Source organism: Solanum lycopersicum, chromosome 3 (assembly GCF_036512215.1).
Source record: "Solanum lycopersicum chromosome 3, SLM_r2.1".
NCBI classification, from domain to species: domain Eukaryota; kingdom Viridiplantae; phylum Streptophyta; class Magnoliopsida; order Solanales; family Solanaceae; genus Solanum; species Solanum lycopersicum.
Window position 1 is genome coordinate 45628187 of NC_090802.1, and position 12933 is coordinate 45641119.

Sequence of the window (12933 nt, forward strand, 5' to 3'; positions counted from 1 at the left end):
ACCATTTTTATTTAGATTCGATTAGTGGAATTAGGGTTCTGGTGATTTTTGGGCAGTTTCCGGCGTATGAGTGCTGCTTCAGTCTTTTTTTTTCCGAGTTCTCTCTTTTGTTAGGGTCGTCCAGTGTTTTCGGTAAGAACCCATACAGTTATCTCTAGATCCGATCACTGGAATTAGGGTTTTCGGTGATATTTTTTGCAGTTCCCAGCAAAATTCCGGCAAAATCAGAATTTTTTAGGCCACTGTGGGCAAATTCCGGCAGCTTCCAATATTTTTAGACTTGTGTAGCAGCTTCCGGCATTTCCCAGCGTACATACAAATCCATAAAAAATAGACGGTGGAGAGAATGTTTTGAAAAATTTCGATCTAAGTGTACTCATTGTCATAAACTTGGACACACTCATGACATGTTTTATTTTGCATGGTCGACCATCCAGTTATGATCCTATTGTTCTAAAGGAATATATAGAGTTTCTTCGGTATTGTGCAAATAAACAAACGTCTCCACAAGTAGATTCGGTTGCAAAACCTAATGTTTCTGTTGCGGGTAATTCTTTTACTTGTATATCACAGTCTAACACTCTTGGATCATGGGTTATAGACTAGTTTCAAATCACTTTTGTCTGATATAGTTTATTCACAATCTCTTCCAGCTATTACATTAGCCAATGGGATACAAACAAAACCAAAAGGGGTTGGAAAAGCCAAACCCATATCTTCCGTCACTCTTGACTCTGTTCTTTATGTCCCTGGTTCTCCTTTTAATTTAGCATCGGTTAGTCGTTTGACAAAAGCCCTACATTGTAGCATAACTTTTTTTGATCATTTCTTTCTCATGCAGGACCGTAGTACGGGACAGACGATTGGAATAGGATATGAATCACAAGGCCTTTACTATCTTACCTCTTCTAATTCTTTAATAGCATGCTCTGTTACAGATTCCCTAGATGTAATTCACAAACGTTTGGGACACCCAAGTTTATCCAAACTGCAAAAGATGGTGCCTAGTTTGTCTGGTTTATCCACATTAGATTGTGAGTCGTGTCAACTTGGGAAACACACTCGTGCTACATTTTCTCGTAGTACTGAGGGTCGTTCAGAGTCTATTTTTTCGTTTCTTCATTCTGATATTTTGGGTCCTAGTAGAGTCAGTTCCCCCTTAGGATTTCGTTATTTTGTTAGTTTCATTGATGATTATTTCAGATGCACTTGGGTTTTCTTAATGAAAGATCGTTCTGAGTTATTTTCTATTTTCAAAGGTTTCTTTGCTGAAATACAAAATCAGTTTGGTGTTTCTATTCGTACTTTCCATAGTGATAATGCCTTAGAATACTTATCATCCCAATTTCAGGAATTTATGTCTCACCACGGAATCATTCACCAAAAATCTTGTCCATACACCTCAATAAAATGGTGTCGCAGAAAGAAAGAATAGGAATCTCATAGAGGCTGCTCGCACTCTTCTCAATTGAATCCCATGTTCCGCTGTGTTCTTGGGGTGATGCAGTCCTTTCCGCTTGTTATTTAATTAACAGAATGCCCTCTTCTTCTATTCAAAATCAGGTTCCACATTCCATATCGTTTCCTCAGTCACATCTCTATCCTATCCCCCCTCGTGTCTTTGGGAGCACATGCTTTGTTCATAATTTAGCCCTAGGAAAAGATATATTAGCTCCTCGTGCCCTCAAATGTGTCTTTCTTGGTTACTCTAGAGTTCAAAAATGGTATCGTTGTTATCCACATGATCTTCATCGATACCTTATGTCCGCTGATGTTACATTTTTTGAGTCTCAGCCTTGTTATACATCTTCTGATCATACTAATGTCTCTATGGTCATACCCATACCTCAAGTCTTACCTGTGCCAACCTTTGAGGGATCTATAGTTACGTCTACATCTCCAGTTGCAGCGCCACCACTACTAACTTATCATCGCCGTCCACGTCCAACCCTAGTCCCAGATGATTCATGTCATGCGCCAGACCCTGCTCCTACTGCGGACTTGCCTCGACCTATCCCACCGCTTGCTCTTCAAAAAGGTATACGATCTTCTCGAAATACTAACTCGCATTATACCTTCTTAAGTTATCATCGTCTATCATCACCTCATTATGCCTTTGTGTCGTCTTTGTCCTCTGTTTCCATTTCTAAGACTATAGGTGAATCACTTTCTCATTCTGGATGGAGGCAGGCTATGGTTGATGAGATGTCTGCTTTACATAAGAGTGGTACTTGGGAGTTTGTCTCCCTTCCTGCAAGTAAATCTATTGTTGGTTGTCATTGGGTTTATGCAGTCAAAATTGGCCAGATGGTCAGGTTGATCGACTTAAGGCTCGCCTTGTCGCCAAAGGGTATACTCAGATATTTGGGCTAGATTATAGTGACACTTTCGCTCCTGTGGCTAAATTAGCATCTGTTCGTCTTTTTCTATCTATGGCTGCCATTCGTCATTGGCCTCTTTATCAGTTGGACATAAAGAATGCTTTTCTGCATGGTGATCTTGAGGAAGAAGTCTATATGGAGCAACCACCTGGTTTTGTTGCTCAGTTGAGTCTAGTAGCCTTGTATGTCGATTGCGTAGGTCACACTATGGTGTGAAACAGCCTCCTCGAGCTTGGTTTGGGTAGTTTAGCACAGTAATTCAGGAGTTTGGCATGACTCGTAGTGGAGCTAATCACTCTATGTTTTATCGACATTCTGCACCAGGGCGATGTATCTATTTGGTTGTTTATGTTGATATTGTTATCACCGGTAATGATCAAGATGGTATCACCGATTTAAAGCAACATCTTTTTAAGCACTTTTGGACTAAAGACCTTGGCAGATTGAAGTATTTTCAAGGTATTGAGGTTGCTCAGTCTAGATTAGGCATTGTTATCTCTCAATGCAAGTATGCCTTAGACATTCTTGAGGAGACAAGAATGATGGGATGTAGACCTATTGACACTCCGATGGATCCGAATGTTAAACTTTTTTCGAGATAGGGGGAGCAACTTAGTAATCCTGAAAGGTATAGACGACTTGTTGGAAAGTTGAATTATCTCACAATGACTAGACTAGATTTCTCTTATCCCGTGAGTGTTGTAAGTCAGTTTATGATTTCCCCTTGTGATAGTCATTGGGAAGCAGTTGTTCGTATTCTTCGATATATAAAGTCAGCCCCCGACAAAGGATACTCTTTGAGGATCAAGGTCATGAGCATATCATTGGATATACAGACGCTAATTGGGCAGGATCACCCTCTGACAGACGTTTGACATCCGGATATTGTGTTTTAGTTGGAGGTAATTTGGTGTCGTGGAAAAGTAAGAAACAAAATGTTGTTGCTCGATCTAGTGCAGAATCAGAATATCAAGCAATGGCGACAACAACTTGTGAGTTAGTTTGGCTCAAACAGTTACTGGGAGAATTAAAATTTGGCAAAATTGATCAGATGAAACTTGTGTGTGATAATCAAGCGACTCTTCATATCGCATCAAATCCAGTGTTTCATGAAAGGACTAAGCACATTGAGATTGACTGTCACTTTGTTCGAGAAAAGATACTCTCAAGAGATATTGTTACAAAATTTGTGAAGTCAAATGATCAACTTGCAGATATGTTCACTAAGTCTCTCACATGTCCTTGTATTAATTACATCTGTAACAAGCTAGGTGCATATAATTTGTATGCACCAGCTTGAGGGGGAGTGTTCGAATAGGAATAAATATTTCTTACTTAGAATAGGAATAAGAATAGGAATTCTAGTTGGAAAAGTTTCCAATGTAGTGTCTATAAATAGGGTCTTTATGTAACAATTTAGATGCACAATTCAATAATATTTTTTCCATTATTTCTCTCAAATACAATTTTAAAAGCTTATCAAGAGAGCTGTGTGCTCAAGGCTCCAAGATACTGGACTTTAGATGCTTACCGTGCATCAAATCAAGGCTCTTCAGCACTTTTATCTATTAAAAGGAAATGATTCTTTGCGATATTATTAATCTTAGCGTTCGCATAAGCATGGGAAACACTAGGGTGGGATTGGTGGGTTAAAAATCTTAGGAGGATACTGAGCATGTCCTCATGAGTGATAGCATATTCATGCACTCACAGTGTGTGTTTGTGTTATAAGATATCTATTTACACAAAAATATACGTGCAGGGTGTGTTTTAGCATACAACAGATGCATGTCTTGTTAACCCCTGGCTAGAACTTTCCACGGCTTGATGTCACGTCCTTAATCTTCTACTAAGCACACCTGCGGCACTTGACAACTTGCTCACGATCTTGCACCATTTGCTCACGATCTTGTATTGCCAAGTCAACCCAAGACACTAGGAATCACTAAGAGAATGGTAGAGAAAACACAAGAGATTGCTAGGAAGTATTGTGTTGTAGATAACTTTGATTTTTGCTTGATCATTTTACAAATGAATACCTGATCACTCTCAAAACTCGTCCTTACAAGGATAAGTGGCTGTTGCGAATATAATCCGGCTTTCTTTGTGACTAGAGTCGATTCCACAGAGAACTATCAAAGCTTTCTTCTGTATCACTAAGAAATTTTAATAATCAATTTCTAAAGGTTTTTTCTTTTATTTCTTTTTGTTATGACTTAAATACGAACTAAAATAAGTAGAAATAATCAAACAAATAAGCAATGTAAGTAAACTCATAATATGCCGACTATAATCTTGTCGAGTTATTCTCTGTCGACCATGAACTTTTAGTCAGTACAATTGTTTATCAACATATAATAGTGATTTCATATCGCTATACTCTCGAATGAGCTCTAGCTAACTGATTACTCTGTTCACATTGATTGCACCAAAGTTTTGTTATCTCTAACTTCCATTTTTAAATCCCGGCCATTAATCTCTAAATGCCTTGAAGTGGTGTTGTTCAACTTAAAACCCAATCTCACCGTCTCTCTCAAGAACAGTAAAATACCACGACACTGTTAATTGAGGGCCTTCAATAAAATATAGTTGAACAAATAAATATAAAGTAAAACTACTTGATCATAGTAGAACATAATCGCTAGTTCATCCACAACGAGTTCCATAAGTCATCCTAGAAAATAATCTAGCTACTCATAATGGAGTTTAAGAACATAGATTTGCATAACGAACAAATAAAAGAATAGAAAAAAATGATACTCTATGTTGAATCCCTAGTTATGGACTCTTCTCCTTGTTCTTGCCTCTCAAAAACTGTGTAACCCTTTAAATATTTAGTGAATATGCTATTTATACTGCACATCTTTAATCTCTTGAAGAAAATAACCTTCAGCCAAAATAATTTGACCCCGTCACATTTTTGGCTGTACGCTCTGCGAGCCAGATATGTGGCCGCTTTGTGTACGGCCAATTGCTATGTTCCTCAATTATTTCTTCATTTTTCTTAGTCCTTTAGCTCAATGACTCTTTGATGCGATCTTGATAATTCTTGTGGGCTTCTACTCACTCAGTCTTTGGAGTTCCGTAACAAGTCTGTATTTGCTCCAAACATGCCTACCAGATTTGACAAACTACACACATAATAAGCACATAACAATAGTAATAATGATCAAGTGATGACAAAAGAAAACATATGAGGCCTTTACAACTACTAAATGCCTCTTTATACTACTCACTTAGGGGCTAATATGCAAATAATAACTTACACAAGTCCCTACATATTTACAAATAAACCCTTTTTCTAAAGTTCTCTACATGTCTAGAATATTTTAAAGCCTTTCTATCTAGACCAGACGTATACCATAGGCGTAACATGTAATATAGGACCCCGAGAAGCCCTACACAAGCCACTTAACATACACCATACAAAATAATAGAATTAAAGAACTCAAAAGACTTCTTATATCATAAAGAGTTTGACAAAGCCGGAAGTCTAACATAAGTCTCAAAGTCATCTAATACATCATAAGGAAAGTGATTAGGATGTAACCCATGCATTAGATACAAGTCTGAAATGATAATGACATAAAGCAATAAAAGTGTCTCGGTGCCTCAAAACATGAAGACTCACCAATCTTCAATCGAAGCTCTTAAGGGATGTCTAGCCACAAGTGCGTAGATAGGAACATCAGACCTTACATAGTGAAATAATGTAAGCACAAGTATGTATTAAACATGGAATGTACTAAGTATGATAACAATGCATAAGAGTTTTGAAATCATGCTAAAAATGACTTTACATGACATGCAATGACCAAGCTAAATCATGAAAAATCATGTTAGAATATATGTAATAATCATGGTCAATGCAAGCTAAGCATCTTTAAACACATTTGAAATATTTTAGAAAGTAACCTCAATTCGTTATTGTGGGAAGTTTGCCATTACCCGACGTAGACCATGTGAGCTATAACATGGAATTCAGTGTCTATCCCACACCAAAAAGAGATGTCCTTACTTGCCAAGGTAAGAATCATAAACTTGAGCTAAACTGGATCCACTGGCTAATGTCTATCTAAGATAAACATATGGTGACACATTGTTATGGGACATGGGTAATTACCAATAGGCCACTTGGTGCTAGGCATAAATCCCACAAAGTAGTCATTATTCATTTCATCTATTATCCATGGAAAGACAATCAAGTAGTTGATCCATGCTAGAGTCCATTTAGAGTCTCCTAAATCAAGATTCAACTTTAGTTGAGAAAATCTTTCAACCCTTTGAAACCTTCTTGTGAGAATAACCTTTCACAAGAACAATTTATCTCAAAGCAATTCAAATCATTCATATCAATTCCATAGAAAGAACATGCCTATCTTCATAAATTCATAATTCATAGTTCATAAACTTAATCACATGCTCATAGTCTAAAGTTCATGGGGCATGCATGAGTTCATATGAATTAAACTCTATGACCCTCTTTAGATCATTATGTAATATTCCAGTGGTTGCCGGAAGGAATGACGTCATTGCTCCTGTAATTACCTCAATTCATACATAAATAGATAGAAAATAGTCAATTTGTTCAAGATTGAAACTTCCCATGAACATTGACTAAAACCCTAACTTTGATTGGGTAATCCAGCTTTGCTAAATTGGAGAATTTAAGAACCCTATGAAGGAAAGGACTCCATTGGTGAATACTATCAAACGTTGATTCTTTAAGCCCAAGAAAAATGGTGAATTTGGAGACTTGAATGAACTCTAGCTCTTCTTTCTTCCTTAGACTTGAGAAAATTTAAGAGGATGAATTCAGTCAAGTTTTGGGAATTTAGGAGAATGAGTTCAAATGGGTAAATTAGGGGCTTAAAATGTTTATATAGGGCCTAGGGTAGAAGGTAAAATGACAATAGTATTGGGTTAAAACAATTAGGAGAAGAACCAAAAGCCCTTTAAAAATAATTGTCAAACCTTACCTACGATTTGTGTACCTACAGATCGTATTGGTGAACCATAGATAGGTTACCGGGGCCTTAAAATTCATCCACCTTTGATGGATCCCATGTACGGTTTGTAGGTCTTCCTACGGTCCGTACATGTCATCCGTAAAATCCAACATTGACTATCAAGATTTCACCAAGTCTGAGACTCACCTATGAGACCTATTTACGACTCGTCCTGGTAAACCGTAAAAGGGTATTGAGACTTGTCTTTTTTTAAAAATATTTTCCCACTACCTAGGGTTGCCATATACGGCCCGTAGAAGCTTCTATGGTCTGTAGATGAGACTCTTAAATGCAGACACCAACCCAAAAACTACAATTTTCCTTCTTTTCCAAATTCGAGGTGTTACACTTCAAGAATTCTTCCTAGATATTTTAGAGTCTTCCCTAACACTCTCCACGGCTTTAGATTTCCCATAAATGCTTATCATGTAAGCTTCCACATGGACAATTTTATGCCATGTGGTGCCTAAGTGGCATGATGACATGGGAGGTCATCACATTGAGCCTTTAAAACATACTTTATGAATATAAAATGACATACTTAATGCATCCCTCATAAAAACAAAAGACATACTCTATGCCACCCTTACAAAAGTAAATAAAAGACGTACTTTATGCTGTATTATTTAAATTTCATCTGTCATGTTTGACGCACCTTAGAAGAAGGAAAGTAGGGAGAGGGGGAAGGGGTAGAGAACAGGCGCATGGCGCATGTTCAAGTGTTTTTGGATTAGATATATCCACAAGTTTCTTTTTAGTTTTTAGTTGATCATTTAAGGTTGACAGTGATGTTACCTGACTGCTTATTGCTTTGTTAATCTTTGAATCTTCGTCAGCTGGATTTGAAGTTAAGGAATGAAGATTTGAAAATGGACACTTACAGATCAGGGGGATCAGGAGGTCAGCATGCAAACACCACAAACAGTGCTGTTAGAATCACTCACGTGCCATCAGGAATAACTGTTTCCATACAAGATCAACGCTCCCAGCATATGGTAAAGTGTGCAACCTTTTGGCAGTTTTCCCTTGGCCATGTGATTTGTTCAAAGTCTTAGCATAATTCTGAGCAGCAATTTTTATGTGTTCTGTGCATTGTTTTGACTAAACGTCATGACAATCTATGGTAAATTATACTTCTAATTTCCTTCTGCTTTTCTCTGTTCATCTTGTTGATATGTTATGTGCAAATCACATTAGTTTATTTTGTTTTTTATGACTTTCTTCTTGTACTATGTTTTGTACTACTGTTACTTCTTCGCCGACCTTTGACAGCACAGTTGAATAGATGAATAATTATAAACCTAATTTCTCATGAGGCTCACTCATTATCAAACATTCTTAGTTGAATGACCCTTGAGGTGGGTCAGGGGCTTAGCATCACCCCCAGGCCTTAACATTTCATAAAATCAAAAATTACAAGAAGGGGGACATAGACCTTACCTTCTATGATTTGGTAGTTATGTAATTGACTTATCCTAATGATTAGTCAATTCAACCTTATACAAAATGATGCACATCTAAAGAAAAATAGTACCTATAGAGGACTCCTCTACATTTTCTAAGAAAGCATAAACTAGGGAGACTCTCCCTTTACAAGAGTGATAAAAAAGATAAACCTATTCTATTAACTATAATGGTCAATGAAAAGGTTTGATATACATTTTCTTTTCCAATCCTCTGAAAAATTAAACAGATTGTTTAAGGAGGGTGTTTGATTCTCTTTACTTTCCTTCTTCTAAAGTTTTGAATGCCCATCTTCTCCAATATGTAGCTTCCTCTAATTGTTCCTTTTAATTGTCTTTTGGTGTAGAAATGTTGAGGAATTTCGATGTTGTGACTCCATTTGGCTAGCAAATCTGCTGTGTTGTTTGCTTCTCTGTATATGTGTTGGCATTGAAAGTGCTGTAATTTCTTGGTTATTTGTTGAATGTGTTGTACATGTTGCTGGCATCTCCAAGGAATTTGGATTGTGTTGCTAATCCATTTTGACAGCAATTCTGAATCAACCTCCAATACAATGTCTTTGTAACCATGTTGTTCACACCACTCAAGCCCATATACTGCTGCTTTTAGTTCTGCAATATTGTTAGTACCAAAACCAAAAGGTGAAGCAAATGCAAAAATTATACTACCTTGATGATCCCTTAGGATTCCACCACCTCCAATCTTACCAGTTTTTTGTAAACAACTACCATCTGTATTGAGTTTGTATCTGCCTAGTGTTGGTTTGATCCAGCTTACCATAATGATTTTATATTGTTGTTGACATTGATCTATATAATTGATCAAATTGCCCCAACTATACTGCCATGGTATGTTAGGATACTCCAATTTAATAATCTGCATTGTATCTTTGAAAATACCATTTTGAACTCTGTGTATGCTAGATTGCTTCCCTCCATATTTGACAGCACACCTATTTTTCCATAAATTCCAACAAATAATGTTAGGTAAAGTATGAATAAGTAATTTGTGTACCTCATTGTTTGTTTGCAGATTCCTCCAATATAATAGCTGGCTTCTCATATTTGTATTAACATGAACTGCTCCAACTGAAGATGCATGCTTTTTCCATATATAATTAGCAAAGTTGCCAGTAAGCAATATATGATTTATATCATCCTTGCCTTTGTTATAACAACAGTAACAATCAACTATATCCCTACCCAAACTCTGCAATGTCTCATTAGTAGGTAATTTGCCCTTTAAAGCTCTCCAAATAAAGAAAGATATTTTAAAGGGAATGTGTTTATGCCAAATAATATTATTAATAGGATCATGACTTCTTTTCTTTCTAATAACCTCCCAAGCTGAAGAAATAGTGAATTTACCAGTTTCATCTGGTAACCATATGGCAGTGTCTTCTTTTCCTTCATTATATTTGAATACAGTCTGAAGAATATTAGGAATCAATAAAGGAGGAACATGCTGTCTAATCAAACTCTCATTAGAATTTTGCATGTATTAGTAATAATTTTTTTATTAACCAGAGTTTCTATCTGCATAAAATAATACATAATTTCCTTCATAACTAATATATGTATTAGCTATGTGGATTCTAAATTGATAATTAACATGTATTTAGTGTATTGAATTTTATACATAGCAAAAAATGCTACCAAACATGGTGCAAGTTATCCAAAGTTTAGTACATGAATAAATCACCTCCTAGCCAATAATTTCATTTGATAGCTGGTAGAGTTATGTAAGTATTCGTTATGATGGAATATATGTATGATTTTATGCAAGTATTAGATATGTAGGATTTAGTTATTTATGAATTTGTGTATTAGTTATACATGTACTCCCTCCGTTTAAAAAAGAATGACCTCCTTTCCTTTTTAGTCTGTTTAAAAAAAGAATGACCTCTTTTTTTCTTTTTTAATAACATTTTAATTTCAGTTTTTCACATTACATGTTTGAAGCCACAAGATCAAAGGACAATTTTGTACATTTGACCTAACTTTAATTTAGGACCACAAGATTCAAAAGTCTTCTTTATACTCTTAAACTGCGTGCCAAGTCAAACCAGGTCATTCTTTGTGAAACAGAGAGAATATTATTTATTTCACCTATCCAGCTTAAAGTAACACAAATTCCCTCGTAACTTGTACATGTATTAGTTATGCGAGTTTTCTAAATTGCAAACCAAACATCATATTAATTTACCCATTAATAACTTACCTCCTAACCTAGCACCAAGCATGATATTACTTATGCATGATTTCTCACTTAGACCCAATAGCGGGCAGCATGAAGCACTCTAAGATAATAGCACCAAGCATGGTATTACTTATGCAGGATTTTTTAGTTAGACCCAATAGCGGGCAGCATGAAGCACTCTAAGATAGGGCATGCTCTACTGCATGCCGCCCGCTTGATCTGGCATGTAAGATTTAAAGCCAGCATAACTCACCTCCAAAATCAGCTACCAAACGACCCCTAAGTGTTAAAATTATCACACCATCCAACTACTAACTGTTTAGGAACTTGTCTATCTGGTATGCTTTGTATGCGAAATTACATCTTTCTTGCTGTTGGCAGTTACCTTGATCTATTAAAACCTGAGCTCATGTAACAGTTTGCTAGTTATTTGAGATGAATTTGCAGAAATACATAAAGCTGTAACATGGTTCCTCAATTGTCTTGGTTTCCCTGAGTAACATATTAAGCAGTTTGAAGGAGTTAACAAATTTTGAGGATGTGTGCCTCTTTTAGTATTCTTATAATGTTCTTAGTTTTATATGTTGAACCTACTGCTTGCTCATTTAGTTCATTTTGGTATGTGTTCCTTGGCATCATTGCTGATTTTTCGTTTAGGACCCATTCTGGCATGATAGCTTGTTAGCCTCTGGTTGCTTTGATGTTCTTTTTCTTTTGAAAATCTCTTAGCCCACTCATTTGCTTCTTTCATCTTGGAATTTTGTTCAGAACAAGGCCAAAGCACTAAAAATATTATGTGCAAAACTATATGAAATAGAGCGACTCAGCAATCAGTCAAGTAGATCGAAACTTCGACTGGAGCAGGTAGAATTTAGTGACATAAAGAATATTTCTTCTGTTTCCTTTTTGGAATATTAATACTATAATATTTACACATGTTGAGTAGATTGGGAGTGGGGACAGATCAGAGCGGATCCGCACCTATAATTTCCCTCAAGGACGGGTTACTGATCACCGTGTTGGCATCACAACTCATTCCATAGATGATGTTCTCCAGGGAGAAGATTTGGATGCTTTTATTGATGCTCTCCTATTGCGGCAGGAAATGGACGCGATTGCATCATTCAGCTCCACGTAATGTTAGCTTACAACAGTGGCTAGTTACCCTTTATTTATCTTCCTTTGGTGGAGGGATTGTGCAGTGATAAATTGTTGTTTCCATTGTGGTTGAAGCTGTTATAAGAGCAGCAGTTTTTAAACCTTTAAATACATTAGAATGGACGGAAGAAGTTAATACGTTTTAGGTTAGGGAAAGCTGAAAATAATGTACGACTCGGCAGCTCCTTTTCTTTCTTTTCCTTGCGAGACCGGAAACATCTGAAATTGCTACTACATTCAGAGTGGGGTTGGTTTGACACTCATTTAAGTTTTTTGTAGTGGATTTGGTTGGGATACAAGTCATTTTCATGAACTAGATGTATTTTTCAGTATTTGGTTTGTCAGGAAAATATTGTCCTCAAATACATATGATTTGAAGATTAAAAATATTATTAGCATATCCGACCCTTCTGATTTAATAATAATAATAATAATAATAATATGATGATGATGATGATGATGAATTATGATTAAGACGTTTGAATTCAAAAAAATATTTGAATATTAAGATGTGCATTAAGATCTAGATGTCCAGATCTAAATATACATCTAAATATTAGGACATTATTTCTGGATCTGAATATTGGATGATTAAGATTATCTAAATATTAGGACATTATTTCTGGATCTGAATATTGGATGATTAAGATTATTTGTTTTTAATATTTGAATATAATGTGGATATGGAATTAAATCGTTATCCATAAAATACTGTTAAAAGT

At 36.1% G+C, this 12933-nt stretch overlaps 1 protein-coding gene across 34 annotated transcripts in view; it reads left to right on the plus strand.

Annotated features, from left to right (window-relative positions):
- Positions 1–12609, plus strand: part of LOC101244063 (peptide chain release factor 1-like, mitochondrial) — a 31454-nt gene extending 18845 nt beyond the window's left edge. For 19 of the 34 annotated variants that reach the window (XM_069294796.1, XM_069294805.1, XM_069294798.1 and 16 more), the window contains one exon: positions 842–1572. In XM_069294796.1, coding sequence (XP_069150897.1) covers positions 842–1435 — 594 coding nt within the window. In that variant the 3' untranslated portion in view covers positions 1436–1572. 34 annotated transcript variants of the gene reach the window in all.
- Positions 12610–12933: the final 324 nt, after the last annotated feature.